Source organism: Scyliorhinus canicula, chromosome 3 (assembly GCF_902713615.1).
Source record: "Scyliorhinus canicula chromosome 3, sScyCan1.1, whole genome shotgun sequence".
In the NCBI taxonomy this organism is placed as follows: domain Eukaryota; kingdom Metazoa; phylum Chordata; class Chondrichthyes; order Carcharhiniformes; family Scyliorhinidae; genus Scyliorhinus; species Scyliorhinus canicula.
In genome coordinates, this window is record NC_052148.1 from 110,179,633 (window position 1) to 110,198,012 (window position 18,380).

At 46.6% G+C, this 18,380-nt stretch overlaps 1 protein-coding gene across 8 annotated transcripts in view; it reads right to left on the reverse strand.

Annotated features, from left to right (window-relative positions):
* pcm1 (pericentriolar material 1) overlaps window positions 1–18,380 on the reverse strand; it is a 263,929-nt gene that overhangs the window by 220,034 nt on the left and 25,515 nt on the right. For 6 of the 8 annotated variants that reach the window (XM_038791084.1, XM_038791089.1, XM_038791083.1 and 3 more), the window contains exons 6-7: window positions 4,241–4,357; window positions 3,796–3,978 (exon numbers count right to left, since the gene is read on the reverse strand). In XM_038791084.1, coding sequence (XP_038647012.1) covers window positions 3,796–3,978; window positions 4,241–4,357 — 300 coding nt within the window. The remainder of the gene's footprint in view (window positions 1–3,795; window positions 3,979–4,240; window positions 4,358–18,380) is intronic. The other 2 variants (XM_038791090.1, XM_038791088.1) reach the window with 1 other exon arrangement.

Consider the following 18,380-nt stretch of genomic DNA (forward strand, 5'->3'; position numbering starts at 1 on the left):
CTATCATACAGTATGTCAAAGTTAAATTTAATGGGATGGACTCTCCACCCTCCAACGGCGAAAACACATTGGGCAATGGGGCGGAGAATCCGTTTTGGCGCCGAAATCGGGAACAGCGGCAGTTTTTAACTTCTCTGCACCCCCCACCCCCCGTACCCAGAGTACGCCGAGCTGATTATCCACCACCTCAGGCCATTATCTGAGGCCCGCCCCGCGAAGCGCCGTTCCCGACCAGCTGAATTCTCGACGGCATGGAACTATCATGGCCCAGCCATTCGGGAACCTCGCGAGGCGGCTGCAGACTCAGTCCGGGGGAGGGCCAACCGGCAGGGCTTCATTCGGGGCTAGGGGCAATATGGGAGGGCAGTCCGGGGCGCACGATCGGCCGATGCAGGGCACTATTTTGGTGGTCCAGGTTCATGGGCTGAGTCCGTCATGGAGCACGGCACGGCCGCTGCAGGCTGCGGCCACCATGCGCACGCAGAGCTTCTGACCCGAAGTGTTGGGGGCCATATCGGCAGCTAGAGCTGCAAGCTCTACGACGGCTCCGTGCTGGCCCCCAGCAAAACGGGGAATCTGTGGCCTTGTGACACCGGTTTCCCTGGCGTAAAAGATCACAGTTTTCCCGACGGCTTGGGGACTTATTCTACAAAACGGAGAATCCAGCCCAACACTTCAGTATGCTCCTTGTTTCTTTTAACCTTCTCTTATCTCACTCCCATCTTCCTTCCATTTTGTATTACAACTACTTGATTTCAGAGATATCACAATTTATGGGGAGGTGGGAAGGTTCTAAATTGTAAAAAGCTTTAATACACTTCTACTCACACCCATTTTCGATGTTGGAGGTGGTGTCAACATTTCTAGAATCTTGAACCAGTTCAAGATTCTAACAGTGCATATTTTGGGTACCCGAGGCCCAGAAACGCAAAAACATGAACCTGGCAACTTTCAATTTTTCAAAAGAGGATCAAAACAATTTCAAGGTTTCAAATTGTCTTTACACGTCCACATAAATTATGCCGAGATTAAAGAGCACAAATGCCACCACCCAAGAGAGAGATTGACAACCTGCATTAACCCTTTGCAGAATTCTCCAGATGCTACCGAGTTTCAAGAGTGCCAAACTTTGAATGAATGAAAATCGCTTGTCACAAGTAGGCGTCAGTGAAGTTACTGTGAAAAGCCTCTAGTCGCCACATTCCAGCGCCTGTTCGGGGAGGCTGGTACGGGAATTGAACAGTGCTGCTGGCCTTTCAAAGTGTTGTTCTCCTGACTTCATTCCAATTCTCATCCTACACTTAGTGGTGCACGAAGGAACGTTTCCATAGATAGTAAGTCCCAGAACAGGTCACCAGTCTGTCGCCAGTGGCTTACAGCTCGAGGGGCACTACTCCGCATCAAGCATGGCTGACCAGGAGGTTCTCTCCTGCTCTTACCGCCAGTCATCGCGATGGATTTGCAGGTTGACACTCAATCTGCTTGCTGAGTTACAAATGCACCTTCCTCGGCCAAGTCCTGGAGTGGGACACGAATGTGGAGCTTCTGGCTCAGAGGGAGGAAGGTTGCCTATTGCGCTATAAAGTATTCCTCCATCCTTCATTGTCCACAATAAAAACTTCCAACTGTCAATATAAATGTAATCTCCTACACTTATGACATGATTTCATTTCTCCAGTTCTACTTTGCTGCCACAAATAGCTCCACACGAAACATCTAGTGATATGGGGCACATCAAGATACACTTTGCAAAAATTAATACCAGCTTCACGAGACATATTCACACATTCCTTGACTGATGATTATTGATGTGAATGGTCCAGCTGCCTGAAAACGCAAGCTGCCTCCAAGAGTGAAGAGGGTGTTCCTGGAGCGAGGGAGGGATAGAGGCGGGCTGGCGCTGCCCAACCTTCTGGGGTACTATTGGGCAGCCAATGTGTCAATGGTGCGTAAATGGGTGATGGAGGGGGGAGGGGCGGCGTGGAAAAGAATGGAGATGGCGTCATGTAGAGGTACGAGCCTGGGTGCCATGGTAACGGCACCATTGCCGCTCTCCCCTAAGAGGTTTACCACGAGCCCGGTGGTGGCGGCGACCCTAAGAATCTGGGGACAGTGGAGACGGCATCGGGGGGAAACAGGGGGCTCGATGGAGGCTCCACTGGGTGGCAACCATCGGTTCATCCCGGGGAACAAGGATGGGGGATTTAGGGGGTGGCAAAGGGCGGGCATCAGCAAATTGAGGGACCTGTTTATTGGCGGGAGGTTTGCGGGCCTGGGGGAACTGGAAGGTAAATTTGGCCTTCCCCAAGGGAACATGTTCAGATACTTGCAGGTAAAGGCGTTTGCTAGTGGACAGGTAGAGGGATTCCCTCTGCTGTCGTCACGGGGGACGATGGACAGAGTGCTTTCGGGGGTGTGGGTCGGAGAGGGGAAGGTGTCTGACATCTATACGGTAATGCAGGAGGTGGAGGAGTCGTCAGTGGAGGAGCTGAAGGCTAAATGGGAGGAGGAACTTGGGGAGCAGATAGAGGACGGGACTGGGCGGATGCCTTGGAGAGAGTCAACTCTTCCTCCTCATGTGCGAGGCTTAGTCTCATCCAATTTAAGGTGCTGCACCGGTCCCACATGTCCGGGACTAGGAAGAGTAGGTTCTTTGGGGGTGAGGACAGGTGCACCAGATGTTCGGGGAGTCCAGCGAACCACGCCCATATGTTCTGAGCATTCCCAGCACTGGAAGAATTCTGGAAGGGGGTGGCGGGGACGGTGTCGAGGGTGGTTGGATCCAGGGTCAAACCAGGGTGGGGACTCGCGATTTTTGGAGTTGCGGTAGAGCCGGGAGTGCAGGAGGCGAAAGAGGCCGGTGTCCTGGCCTTTGAGTCCCTAGTAGCCCGACGAAGGATTCTGCTACAGTGGAAGGATGCAAGGCCCCCAAGTGTGGAGACCTGGATCAGTGACATGGCGGGATTTATAAAATTGGAAAGGGTCAAATTTGCCCTGAGAGGATCAATACAAGGGTTCTATAAACGATGGCAGGCTTTTCTGGACTTCCTGGCTCAAAGATAGGTAATTTGGTCAATAGCAGCAAGGGGGGGGGGGGGGGGTGTTCCTTATTGTAGTGTCTATTCTGTAACTTTATATTGTGTTAATTTGCGTTGTTGTTAAAATGCTGTGTTGTTCATGGAGGTGGGGCGAATGTTTATAATTGTTAATATTATTGTTATTTTTGGTCTTTTACTATGGTGCGTTATTGTTGTATAAATTCAAAATTTTTCAATAAAAATTATTTGAAAAAAAAAAACGCAAGCTGCACATTGAAACCAACATCCTGTCACGCACAAACCTTATTAAGAAACTGTGTTTGTGGTGGGGGGAGGTGGGAGTGAAAAAGAGTACTTTAAGTTGACAAGGACTTATGTACAATCTTCCCTTTCAATAAAAAAAAGTTCAATTTGTGACTGATCATGTGGTTAGACCGAGAATGACGACGCGTTTTACCGGCATTTATTCTCAGTTCCAAACAGAATATCAAAACAAAGATTGCATGATCCTTTCCATATGTACCATGTAACTTTCAATCAAAGCGGTTTTAAAAGCTTCTTCTACCCATTGTATTAAAATATTAATTCTAATTAATCCAGATATAATTGAAACATGCATTTTAACAATTGCCAAGATTCTAATAACTTAAATAATGGGATTATAAAATGAAAAAAGATGAGAAGAACAAAAGTTGGTTATGAGACTCGAAATAGTTAATAGACTACAAGTTTCAAGGACTATGCAATGAAATGGTACCTTGGAGGAAATTCCATGCTCCTTGCCATTAATCCCACTATGCCAGACTCTCCTGTCATTCAGACCAAGCCTGTCAGTTTCCCCTTTTGGAGTTGAAGTAACTGAAGAGCCCTGTGCTTGGGAGGCTGCATTTCCTAGCTTGTCCTCAATGCGGGGCCGAACACTCAGACTACGAGATGCCTCCTTTATTAAACAGTTTAGTTAAGACATTTATGATTAAAATGCTAATGAAACCCAAGATAAACAGCTTTAAAACAAAATCTGCTCTAACTTTAATACACTTCCTTTAACAAAAGCAATGTATGAGGATAATATTCAGTACAATCTATGTCATCAAAGGTTTCTGTCCACAGTAGACTGTAAATCTCTTATAAAGTCCATCTTATAAAACCTATTGTGTATGCAACTTAGCAGTTACATATATCTTACATAACTTCCCTCTTACCGTTGCATCTGATGCCTCAGACTGAGCATCTAGGTTTAGAGATGTGCTATCAGCTACAGAACCAGATCCCACTGCAGAGTCTGTTGTGCCAACTTCATCGTCCTCATTCTCTCTAGCCTGAAATAATTTGTTTAGAAAAAGGATCAAGTCAGCAGAACATTTTAGACAGATGAAATTGCTTTATAGTCTGTATTGAATGTGTACTATAAAATGTAATCACAGTTGATGGAGAAATGAAAATCATAGCACCTCCTGAAGAGCCAGAGAGGTTACAATACATAATCCACCCATCAGTTATCTCATCTGTGTAAGCTCTTTGTTAGTCCAAAAGTAATACTGCTGCTCCATTCTCTTAACCATCAACAACAGTATGTTAAATACAAATCACACGCTTCCATTGGGATAATGCAGCACGAGTCCCAAAAGGAAACAGGGATCAGTTTTGGGGCCTTTGTTGTTTGTGGTGCATATAAATGATTTGGAAGAAAATGTAGCTGGTCCGATTAGTAAGTTCGCAGACGACACAAAAATTGATGGAGTTGCGGATAGTGCAAAGGATTGTCAGAGGATACAACAGGATACAAACTGGTTGGAGTCTTGGGCAGAGAAATGGCAGATGGAGTTTAATCTGTGTGTGAGGTAATGCACAATGGAAGGTCCAATGCATGTGGGAATTACACAATAAATGGTAGAGCTCTTGCGAGTACCGACAGGCAGAGAGATCTGGGCGTGCATGTCCACCGATCACTTAAAGTGGCAATGCATGTGGATAAGGTGCTCAAGAAAGGATACGGCATGCTGGCCTTCATCAGTCGGGGCACTGAATATAAAAATTGGCATGTCATGTTGCCACTGTACAGGACGTTAGTTAGGCCTCATTTGGAATAGTGTACAATTCTGGTCGCCACACTACCAGGATGTGGATGCTTTGGAGAGGGTACAGAAGCGGTTTACTAGGATGTTGCCTGGTATGGAGGGCATAGCTATGAGGAGAGGTTAGATAAACCTGGTCTGTTCTCACTGGAACGACGGAGGTTGAGAGGTGACCTGATAGAGGTCTACAGATTATGAGTGGCATGGACAGAGTGGATAGTCAGATGCTCTTTCCTAGTGTAGGAGAGTCAAGAACTAGGGGTCATAGTTTTAAAGTGCATGGGGAAAAATTTAGAACTGATGTGCAAGGCAAGGTTTTTACAAAGGGTGGTAAATATATGGAACGCGCTACCTGGGGAGGTGGTGGCGGAATCCAGACAAATATATGAATAGGGTGGGAATGGAAGGATACGCAAGTGCATAGTTGAGTCAGATACTATGGTCGGCGCAGGCTTGGAGGGCAGAATGGCCTGTTCCTGTGCTGTATTGTTTTTTGTCTTTGAAACAAATTATGCCCGAGTATATATTTTCAGCAGTCAAAAGCAATGGCTGCAATGATAAAGCAATAAAGATATATTGCTTTAAGCATGTGGATGATCGGAGCTCCTTGGAGTGTCATCATCGAGCAACACCTCTCACATGCAAGAGATAATCACTTGGTTGTGAGAATGGGTAATAACAAATCACAAGAGAATGATTCCCTAAAGTACAGTACTACAGAATTGAGTTTCACATGCAACACTTCTTGATATCCCTCTCATAACTTGGAGTAGACGATGGTAAAATTATGCAACAAGCGTGTATTAAAACTATTAGGAATCTACATTCAAAGTGATATGAATTGGGATTACCAAATCCGTGAAATGCCCAAGATAGCAAATAGAAAACTTCAATTGCCCCGTGATATCAATTGGGATTACCAAATCTGTGAAATGCCCAAGATAGCAAATAGAAAACCTCAACTGCCCCCAAGCATTGTGATCCAGAGCATGCGCAGTGCCAATACAGGTCTGAGTTTGTTGGATGGAAATTCACAGCGGTTCAGATTTAGAAATTTCATTTAACTTCAGAGAGTGGTCTTGCCCTGCTGCAGCTGAGGATACAAGGGAGAGAGCTGATTGAGCTTACGCTGGTGATACCAAGGACAAGCAAAGGAAAGCCATAGAAAATTGAAATTAATCTAACTCATCGGCAGAGAGCAGAGTTGGCGCAAACTCGGGGAGGAGCAGCCTCGGAACAGTACGTATAAATAACTCATCTGTTGGGTATCGGGGCCTGGGAACAAAAAAAAAACGGAAAAGTGACCCGATTGGCTAGTTGGGAATAGGTTCTAAATTTAAACAACTAGAGTAATTAACTAAGTAGAGGAGTAACTAGGAGATTAGTGTATTTAGCATTTAATATTTATTGGCGAAATCTAGCGCAAGATGCCATAAGTAAATTTTAACCTCAATTTAATAAGTATTTATTTTAATGTAAATTAGTTAGTTCTAAATTTATTAATTTATTTTGTCTTAATTAATTAGTGCTAGATAGGTCAGTCAGCGGGGTGCAGTGCTCTAACTGTGAGATGTGGGAGGACCCGGATTACTATATCTGCAGGAAGTGTACCTAACCGGTTCTGGGGGCGGTGGGACCATTACAAATCGGATGGTCTACACCTGGGCAACACTGGAACCAATGTCCTCGGGGGTGCTTTTACTAACACTGTTGGGGAGGTGTTAAACTAACGTGACAGGGGATGGGAACCAGATTAGGAAGTTACAGGTCAGTAAAGAGGCAGCAACTAAAGCCAGTAAGGTACTAGATAATAAACTCAATGTGACTAAGGGGAAGAGTAGACAGGGAAGAGATGATGAACGCAAATTGGCAGATGGTCTGAGGTGCATTTGTTTTAATGCGAGAAGTGTAGCAGGTAAGGCAGATGAAATTAGGGCTTGGATTAGTACCTGGGAATATGATGTTATTACTGAGACTTGGTTGAGGGAAGGGCAAGACTGGCAACTAAATATCCCAGGGTAAAGATGCTTCAGGAGGGATAGAGAGGGAGGTAAAAGGGGTGGAGGAGTTGCATTACTGATCAGAGATGATATCACAGCTGTGATCAAGGAAGGCACGATGGAGGATTCGAGCACCGAGGCAATATGAGTAGAACTAAGAAATAGGAAGGGTGCAGTAACATTGTTGGGACTTTACTACAGGACTCCCAAAAGCGAGCGTGAAGTAGAGGTACAAATATGTAGACAGATTATAGAAAAATGTAGGAGCAATAGGGTTATCGTGATGTGAGATTTTAACTTCCGCAACATTGAATGGGACTCATGTAGTGTTGGAGGCGTAGATGGAGCAGAATTTGTAAGGAGCAGCCAGGAGTTTATTAGAGCAGTATGTAAAAGTCCAACTCGGGAAGGGGCCATACTGGACCTGGTATTGGGGAATGATCCTGGCCAGGTGGTTGAAGTTTCAGTCGGTGATTACTTTGGGAATAGCAATCACAATTCCGTAAATTTTAGAATACTCATGGACAAAGACGAGAGTGGTCCTAAAGGAAGAGTGCTAAATTGGAGAAAGGCCAAGTATAACAAAATTTGGCAGGAGCTAGGGAATGTGGATTGGGAGCAGCTGTTTACGGGTAAATCCACATTTGAAATGTGGGACTCTTTTAAGGAAAGGTTGATTAGAGTGCAGGACAGACATGTCCCTGTGAAAATGAGGGATAGAAATGGCAAGATTAGGGAACCATGGATGACAGGTGGAATTGTGAGACTAACTAAGATGAAAAAGGAAGCATACATAAGATTTAGGCGACTTAAAACTGATGAAGCTTTGGCGGAATATCGGGAAAGTAGGACAAATCTCAAACGCAAAATAAAGAGGGCTAAAAGGGGTCATGAAATATCTTTGGCTAACAGGGTTAAGGAAAATCCCAAAGCCTTTTATTCGTATAAAAGGAGCAAGAGGGTAACTAGAGAAAGGATTGGCCCACTCAAAGACAAAAGAGGGAACTTATGCGTGGAGTCAGAGGAAACGGGTGAGATTCTTCAAGAGTACTTTGCATCAGTATTCACCAAGGAGAGAGATATGCCACATGTTGAGGCTAGGGATGGATGTTTAAATACTCTAGGTCAAGTCAGCATAAGGAAGGGGGAAGTTTTAGGAATTCTAAAAGGCATTAAGGTGGACAAGTCCCCGGTCCGGATGGGATCTATCCCAGGTTACTGAGGGAAGTGAGGGACGAAATAGCTGGGGCCTTAACAGATACCTTTGCAGCATCCTTGAGCACGGGTAAGGTCCCGGAGGACTAGAGAATTGCTAATGTTGTCCCTTTGTTTAAGAAGGGTAGCAGGGATAATCCAGGGAATTATAGACCTGTAAACTTGACGTCAGTGGTAGGCAAACTGTTGGAGAAGATACTGAGGGATAGGATCTATTCACATTTGGAAGAAAATAGACTTATCAGTGATAGACAGCATGGTTTTGTGCAGGGACAGTCATGTCTTACAAACCTAATAGAATTCTTTGAGGAAGTGACAAAGTTAATTGATGAGGGAAGGGCTGTAGATGTCATATACATGGACTTCAGTAAGGCGTTTGAAAAATTTCCCATGGCAGGTTGATGGAAAAAGTGAAGTTGTATGAGGTTCAGGGTGTACTAACTAGATGGATAAAGAACTGGCTGGGCAACAGGAGACAGAGAGTAGTGGTGGAAGAGAGTGTCTCAAAATGGAGAACGGTGACTAGTGGTGTTCCACAGGGATCCGTGCTCGGACCACTGTTGTTTGTGATATACATAAATGATCTGGAGGACGGTATAGGTGGTCCGATTAGCAAGTTTGCAGATGATACTAAGATTGGTGGAGTTGCAGATAGCGAGGAGGACTGTCAGAGAATACAGCAAAATAGATAGGTTGGAGAGTTGGGCAGAGAAATGGCAGATGGAGTTAAATCCAGGCAAATGCGAGGTGATGCATTTTGGAAGATCTAATTCGAGAGCGTTCAATGGAAGAGTCCTGGGGAAAATTGATGTCCAGAGAGATCTGGGAGTTCAGGTCCATTGTACCCTGAAGGTAGCAACGCAGGTCGATAGAGTGGTCAAGAAGGCATACAGCATGCTTACCTTCATTGGACGGGGTATTGAGTAAAAGAGTCGGCAGATCATGTTCCAGTTGTATATGACTTTGGTTAGGCCACATTTGGAATACTGCGTGCAGTTCTGGTCGCCACATTACCAGAAGGACGTGGATGCTTTAGAGAGGGTGCAGAGGAGATTCACCAGGATGTTGCTTGGTATGGAGGGTGCTAGCCATGAAGAAAGGTGGAGTAGATTAAGATTGTTTTCGTTGGAAAGACGGAGGTTGAGGGGGGACCTGATTGAGGTCTACAAAATAATGAGGTGTGGACAGGGTGGATAGCAACAAGCTTTTTCCAAGAGTGGGGGTGTCAATTACAAGGGGTCACGATTTCAAGGTGAGAGGGGGAAAGTTTAAGGGAGATGTGCGTGGAAAGTTTTTTTACGCCGAGGGTGGTGGGTGCCTGGAACACTTTGCCAGCAGAGGTGGTAGAGGCGGGTACAATAGCATCATTTAAGATGCATCTAGACAGATATATGAACGGGCAGGTAACAGAGGGAAGCAGATCCTTGGAAAATAGGCGACAGGTTTAGATAAAGGATCTGGATCGGCGCAGGCTGGGAGGGCCGAAGGACCTGTTCCTGTGCTGTAATTTTCTTTGTTCTTGTTCTTTGTTCTAATGGCAGCTCCTCACAGACCGCGTGGTTCAGTTGGAACAGCAGATTGTTTCTTATTCGTTCGTGGGACATGGACATCGCAGGCTGTGCCATCATTTATTACCCATCCCTAATTGCCTCGACGGGTCAGTTAAGAGTCAACCACATTAATCGGTTTGTCCCGGGGAGGATAGATGGAAGGTTTGCGGGATGGCACAGGGCAGAGATAAGGAGGTTGGGGGACCTATTCGTGGATGGGAAGTTCGCGAGCCTGGGTGAGCTGGAAGAGAGGTACGGGCTCCCCCCGGGAAACGCCTTTAGGTGCCTACAGGTAAGGGTGTTTGTTAGGCGGCAAGTGGTGGGATTTCCGCTGCTGCCGCCACGCACAGTACAGGATACTCTCGGGGGTGTGGGTTGGAGAGGAGGTGATGCAGGAGGCGGCGGCCTCGGTGGAGGAGCTGAAAGGTAAGTGGGAGGAGGAGCTAGGGGAGGTGATCGAGCAGGGGACTTGGGCAGATGTCCTAGGGAGAGTCAACTCTTCCTCTTCGTGTGCGAGGCTCAACCTCATACAGTTCAAGGTGTTGCATAGGGCACACATGACCGGGACAAGGATAAGCCAATTTTTTGGGGGTGAGGACAGGTGTGTTAGGTGCTCGGGGAGCCCAGCAAACCACACCCATATGTTCTGGGCATGCCCAGCACTGGAGGAATTTTGGAAGGGCATAGCGAGGACGGTGTCGAGGGTGGTAGGGTCCAGGGTCAAACCGGGCTGGGGGTTCGCAATATTTGGGGTTGTAGAGGAGCCGGGAGTGCAGGAGGCAAAAGAGGCCGGTATTCTGGCCTTTGTGTCCCTGCACGCATAGCAGAGGATTCTTCTTTAGTGGAGGGATGCGAGGCACAGTAGCACATTGGTTAGCACTGTTGCTTCACAGCGCCATGGACCCAGGTTCGATTCCCGGCTTGGGTCACTGCCTGTGCGGAGTGTGCACATTTTCCCCGTTTCTACCTGGGTTTCATCCAGGTGCTCCGGTTTCCTCCCACATATCCCGAAAGGCGTGGTGTTAGGTGTATTGGACATTCTGAATTCTCCCTCTGTGCACCCAAATAGGCACCGGAGTGTGGCGACTGGGGGATTTTCACAGTAACTGCATTGTTATAAAGGACAATAGTGAATCAGATGGGGTTTTACAACAAGCGACAATAGTTTCATGGTCATCAGTAGACTTTTAATTCCAGATTTTACTGAATTCAAATATCACCATTTGCAATGGCGGGCTTTGAACCTGGGTCCCACAGCATCACACTCAGTTTCTGGTTTACTAGTCCAGTGACAATACCAATACCGCTACAGCACTGCCTCCCTTGATGGAAAGCATCAGTGACAGGAATTAGAGACATCGTCACACCCAAGGTGCAGGCAGACAGATGGGTGACCACTAGAAAGGGCAGGCAGTCAGTGCAGGAATCCTCCATGGTTGTCCCACTCTCTAACAAATATACCGTTTTGGACACTGTTGGGGGGTGGGGGGTTGGTGGTGGCGGCCCCTCGGCATACAACAGCAGCAGCAGCCAGAACAGTGGCACCACGACTGGCTCTGTTGTTCAGCAGGGAGGGTCAAGGCGCAAAAGATTTGATTTGATTTATTATTGTCACATGTATTAGTATGCAGTGAAAAGTGTTGTTTCTTGCATGCTATACAGTGTATACCGTACATAGGGAAGGAGAGACTACAGAATTTAATGTTACAGGTCATAACTGTGATGTAGAGAAAACATCAACTTAATCATAGAATCATAAAATTTACAGTGCTGGAGGCCATTCAGCCCATTAAGTCTGCACCGGCTCTCAGAAAGAGCACCCCACCCAAGTCCACTCTCCCACCCCATCTCCACAACCCAGTTACCCCACCCAACACTAAGGGCAATTTTGAACACCAAGGACAATTTAGCATGGCCAATCCACCTAACCTGCACATCTTTGGACTGTGGGAGGAAACCAGAGCACCCGGAGGAAACCCACGCACACACTGGGAGAACGTGCAGACTCCGCACAGACAATGACCCAAGCCAGGAATCAAACCTGGGACCCTGGAGCTGTGAAACAATTGTGCTAACCACTATGCTACCGGGCTGCCCCTACGAGTTAAGTCCATTCAAAAGTCTGATGGCAGCAGGGAAGAAGTTGAAGATGCAGGGAAGGAGCAATAGTCATCGGGGACTCCATAGTCAGGGGCACAGATAAGAGGTTCTATGGTCGTGAAAAAGATTGCAGGATGGTGCGTTATCTCCCTGGTGCCAGGATCCAGGATGTCACTGAACAGCTGCAGGGCATCCTGAAGGGAGAGGGTGATAAGGCAGATATCGGTACACGTTATTACCAATGAATAGGTAGAAAAGGGGGACAAGGTCTGGCAACAGGAATTCAGGAAGCTAGATTAAAAAGTAGAAAACAGAGGGTGATGACAGACAGCTACTTTAGGGACTGGAAGTCAGCAGTGGCGTACCACAGGGATCTATGCTGGATCTCCTATTATTCTTCATTTACATAAATTACTTAGATGACAATGTGGGGGGTAGGATCAGTAAATTTGCGGATGACACAAAGATAGGCCGAGTGGTTAACAATGAGGCTGAGCGCCTTGGGTTACAGGAATATGTAGATGGGATGGTCAAATGGGCAGAAAAGTGGCAGATGGAATTTAATCCTGAAAAGTGTGAGGTGTTGCACTTTGGAAGGAGCAATTTTATAAGGAAATATTCAAGGAATGAAATGAAATGAAAATCGCTTATTGTCACAAGTCGGCTTCAAATGAAGTTACTGTGAAAAGCCCCTAGTCGCCACATTCCTGCACCTGTTCGGGAAGGCTGGTACGGGAATTGAACCCACGCTGCTGGTTTGCCTTGGTCTGTTTTAAAAGCCAGTTATTTAGCCTCGTGTGCTTAGGAACAAAGAGGCCTTGGTGTGTTTGTCCATAAATCTCTGAGGCAGAAGGGCAGGTTAATAGGGTGGTGAGAAGATTATATGGCCTTTATCAATTGTGGCATAGATTACAAAAGTAAGGAAGTCATGTTGGAATTGTGTAGAACATTGTTGAGGCCATAGCTGGAGTAGTGTGTGAAGTTCTGGTCGCCACATTATAGAAAGGATGTGATTGCACTACAGCGAGTGCAGAGGCATTTCACCAGGACGTTGCCTGGGATGGAACATTTCAGTTATGAAGAGAGGTTGGATAGGCTTGGGTTGTTTTCGCTGGAGCAGAGAAGACTGAGGGCGACTTGACCGAGGTGTACAAAATTATGAGGGGCATGGACAGAGAACTGCTGTTCCTCTTTGTTGAAGGGTTGGTTAAGAGGGTGGCAACGGTCTGAAACTCACTGCCTGGGAGGGTGGTAGAGGCAGGTGGCCTCACATCCTTTAACAAGTACCTGGATGAGCACTTGGTACGTCTTAACATTTGAGGTTATGGGCCAAGTGCTGGCAAATGGGATTAAGATTGGTAGGTCAGGTGCCTTTCACGTGGCGGTGCAGACCCGATGGGCCAAAGGGCCTTTCTGCACAGTATTTTTCTGTGATTCTGAAGTGCTACGTCTTCTCAAGCATCACTATGCATTTCAAACTGGCTTATCCACTGTGATGCATAGTTATGCAAGACCCATTGTTAAATAAATGGTGCCTGTTTGGTACTGGAATTGCCAAACATCATATGAACACACTCAAATCCATTCAGAAACAAGAACTGAAACTAGGTAAAATGCGCCAAAGTTACTCTGACAGATTCAAACTGCATGTGTTTCCTTGCTGAAATGGGGAAAAAGCTCTGTCTGGACTTCACTGGAAAATGTTTGAATCCCACCTCCCAATGCCACTATCTCTTGCCACAACCACAAAACGGTAAATCATTCAACAAATAAGATATAAAACAAATAGATTACAATACGGTCCCTGATTTATAAACCTCATTAATAGTATATAAACGATTGAGAATTCAATGAACTCAACCTTACAGCATCTGATCTATGGATTTTAATACAAAGTGCAATCGACCTCTCACTTCCTTGATGAGGTGGATTCAAAGCTGGCTGAGCTGTAGGAGCCAGGGTGATGACAGACGTCTGCTTTAGTGACTGGAAGCCAGTGTCCAGTGGCGTACCACAGGGGACTGTGCTGGGTCCCCTATTATTCGTCATTTCTCTAAATGATTATATGTGGGGTAGGAACAGTACTTTTGCAGGTGATACAAAGATTAGCCAGGCGATTAACAGTGAGGTTGAGTGCCTCGGGTTACTGGAAGATACAGACGGGATGGCCAAATGGGCAGAAGAAATTTAACTCTGAGAAGTGAGAGATGATCGACTTTGGAAGAAGTAATTTGACAAGGAAGTATTCAAAGACTGGCCCGACACTGGGAAGTTCCGAAGAACAAAGGGACCTTGGTGTGTTTGTCCATAGATCTCTGAAGGCAGAAGGGCAGGTTAATAGAGTGGTGAAAAAGGCATATGGGACACTTGCCTTGATCAATCGAGGCACAGATTACAAAAGCAGGGAGGTTATAAGATATGTAGGAGCAGAATTAGGCCATTTGGCCCATCGAGTCTGCTCTGCCATTCGATCATGGCTAATCTCATCCTGATCTTCAACTCCACAATCCTACTGTTCTCCACAACCCTTCACCCCATGACCAATTAAAAACCTGTCCAACTCTTCCTTCAATTTACTCACTGTCCCAGAATCCAACACACTCTAGGATAGCAAATTCCACAGATTCAAACCCTTTGGGAGAAGTAGATTCTCTTCACCTCCATTTTAAATTTGCGGCCTCTTATCTGAAGACTATGACCTCTTGTTCTAGAGTGCCCGACCAGAGGAAGCACCCACTCCATGTCTACTTTGTCTGTGCTTTTTATCATCTTGTATACTTCAATTTGATATCCCCTCATTCTTCTATTCTTCTAAACTCGAGAGTGTATAGGCCAAAACTGTTCAATCTCTCTGCATGTGACAAATCCCTCATCTCTGCAATCAACCCAGTGAACCTCCTCTGAACTGCCTCCAATGCCACTGCATCTTTCCTCAAATAAGGGGACCAAAACAGTGCACAATACTCCATGTTGGAGTTGTATAGAACTTTGCAGAGGCCACAGCTGGTGTACTATGTGCAATTCTGGTCACCAGATTATAGGAAGGACGTGATTATCTGATTGCACTGCAGCGATTCACCAAGTTGTTGCCTGGGATGGAACATTTAAGTTAGAAAGAGGGCTTGGATAGGCTTGGGTTGTTTTCGCTGGAGAAGAGAAAACTGAGAGCGACATGATCAAAATGTACAATATTATGAGGTGCATGGACAGGGTGGATAGGGAGCAGCTGCTCCCCTTAGTTGAAGGGTCAGTTACAAGGGGACACAGGTTCAAGATGAGGGGCAGGAGGTTTAGGGGAAATTTGAGGAAAAACCTTTTTACCCAGAGGATGGCGACGGTCTCGAATGCACTGCCTGGGCGGGTGGTAGAGGCGGGTTGCCTCACATCGTTTAAAAAGTACCTGGATGAGCACTTGGCAAGTCATAACATTCAAGGCTGTGGGCCAAGTGCAGGGATTAGGTAGGCAGGTGAGGTGTCTTTCATGCATTGGTACAGACTCGATGGGCGGAAGGACCTCTTCTGGCACTGTATTATTCTGTGATCAGTGATCATTACAACTCAGCAACTACTGCCATGATTTATTTGTCCACAATGATCTAATTATTTGTCCACAAGGACAGAGTGGTCAAAGTCAAAAAAAGGTCTAAAAATATTTTGTGCCAAGGAATCAGGTACTCCGAAGAGCACAAAGTGGTAAAGTCACGACAGCATGAGTGACTAGAAAAATTTAGCAAATCCGGAACTTCCAGCCGCGGCCATGGTGTGTGTGGTCGCGCATTTGGCAGCTCCCAGTCGAGGCTGGTTTTTTTTTGGACCTTTTCCCCGCTTGTAGGATGGATGTTTTGCAGAAAAGAGATGTAGGACTGGCTGGAGGAAAGTTTGCCTCCACCGGTGAGGCTGGTGGATGGATCCATGGACCACAAATGGGTCAAGAAGAAGGGAGCAGTTGGAACAAGGGAATCTTTGTGCGCCACAGGAAAAGAGGCGGAGTGTAAAGGGTCTGCCTGGCTTGCCCAGCAGTCGACAGAACAACTGGTGGACTTGCCAACTGAAAAGTTTAGCCGACAGAGGAAGGAGCCCAAGGAGGATCTAGCCAAGGCAGTAGAGCCGTTAAAAGCAGGAATTGACCTGTTGGAGCAGAGGCTGGAGTCCCAGGCCATTCAGAAAGTGGGGGAGGCATGAGGGAGCACGAGGAGCATCCTGCCTCGTTGGCGGCCGAGACAGGTGTGATGTGGGTGACTCAGCAGCGGTTAATGGAGGAGGTGGAGGACTTGGAGAACCGTTCCCAGAGACAGCACCTAAGAATCATGGGGATGCCTGAAGGCATCGAGGGAGAAGGCGTGGGCTCGCAGGTAGCCAAGATGTTGTCGAAGATGGTGGGGGAGGGGGCCTAGACTGGACCCTAGAAGTCAACTGAGCGCACAGGGCGCTGATGAGGAAGCCGCAGATGAATCAGTCACCGAGGGCAATGGTGGTGCGTCTTCAACGGTTCCTGGACAAGGAAAAGATACGGAAATGGGCGAGGCAGACGAGGAGGTGCATCTGGAAGGGGAGCAAGCTTCGGGTGTACCAGGCCTGGGGGAGGGGGAGGGGGGGGGGGGGGGGGGGGGGGGGGGGGGGGGGGCAGGTTTAACCAGATGAAGGCTGCCCTCTTTAAAAAGGGGGTGAAGTTTGGGATGTTGTACACGGCCCGCCTCAGGGTGACTTCTAATAGCCACGAGAACTATTTTGGAACACCAGAGGAGGCAATAGAATTTGTAAGGGACAATGGACTGACAGGGGAAGGTCGACATCGAACTGTGGAGGAGGTATGAGGAGATGGGTGTTTTTTCAGTCCGATTTGTCTTGAATCTTTGTTTTTGGTAGTTGTTGGAGAAGTTTTCTTCTTCGAGATGTTTTGTCGCGATTGAGGGGGAGTGCACTTTTTTTAATTTTGTTTCATTGCTGCTTGGGAGATGTGCGGGTAGGGGTGGCGGGGGGAATCAGCAGAGGATAGGAGGTTTAGGTGCCTTTGGAGGGGGCTGCTAGGCAAGCTGGGCGGGCTATTTATTGGAGCGTAGTGGGGGGTGATGAGGTGGTTAGTGCAGCAGAGGCGGATGAAGTAGTTGTTTAGTTTAAGGGAAGGGGGGGTTACTGACAAAGGTGCTGTTGTAGGAGGGGTCTTTGCTTATGCTGCCCGCTTTCCCCGGGCAGCTGGAGGTGCAGATGGAGTCAATGGATGGGAGGCAGGATATTGTGATGGCCTGGGCTATGGTCACAATACTCTAAGTTTCTTGGGTCGAGCAGTTGCCATTCCAGGCTGTGATGCAGCCAGATAGGATGCTTTCTATGATGCACCTGTAAACGTTGGTGAGAGTTAATGTGGACAAGCCGAGTTTCCTTAGTTTCCTGAGGATGTATGGGTGCTGTTGTGATTTCTTGGTGGTAGCGTCGACGTGTGTGGACCAGGAAAGATTTTTGGTGATGTGTCCCCCTCGGAATTTGAAGCTGCTAACCATCTCCATCTCGGGCCCTGTTGATTCTGACAGGGGTGTGTACAGTACTTTGCTTCCTGAAGTCAATGACCAGCTCTTTAGTTTTGCTGGCATTGGAGGGAGAGATTGTTGTCGATGCACCACTCCACTAGGTTCTCTATCTCCCTCCTGTATTCTGACCCGTCTGGTCGTATCGTCAGTAAACTTGTGGATGGAGTTGGAACCAAACTTTGCCACTCAGTCTTGTGTGCAGGGAGTATAGTAGGGGGGCCAAGTAAAAATCACCTTGGTGGTGGCTTTAGATATAGTTTGCTTTCTGGAAGGGTTTAAACCTGCTGGTGAGAGGTGGTCAGAATCTCAAGAAAAGCCAGTCTTATTTAAGTGAGAATGCAGAGTGCTGGGCCACGCCCTTGAAAAGGGGTTTTTGGTTTATGGGATTTTGTTTTGGTATTGGAACAGTTAAGGGGGGGTTCATTAAGTGTTAAACATAGATTACTGTCGCTGTGGGGTGTCTTTATGTTTTGATATCGTTAAAAATTCTTGCTGTATATAAATTTAACTCAGTTCTTAGAATTAAGCTTATTTTGATTAAAAAGTGTCTCGGAAGACTGTTGAATCACACCTCAAGTGAAGGCTCTTGTGCTCATCCTAGCCGAATTCAACATAAAGGTTATTGGTCAGGTGGACTCCACAATACACTTTAGGGTGTTTAAACCCTGGCCCATAACAGTATTGTACTCAAATGTTTTATTCAAATGTATGATTTTGTTTTTACTTGTACACTATATCATATGAATAAGGTCCACATTTCTACAGTTCTATTGTGCCTTTAACTACCTGTACTGAATTTCCATTTGTGCACCAAAATCTCTCAGTTCATCCACATCTTTGGGCATTTCTTCACAAAATTGTTGAGTAAATTCAAGAC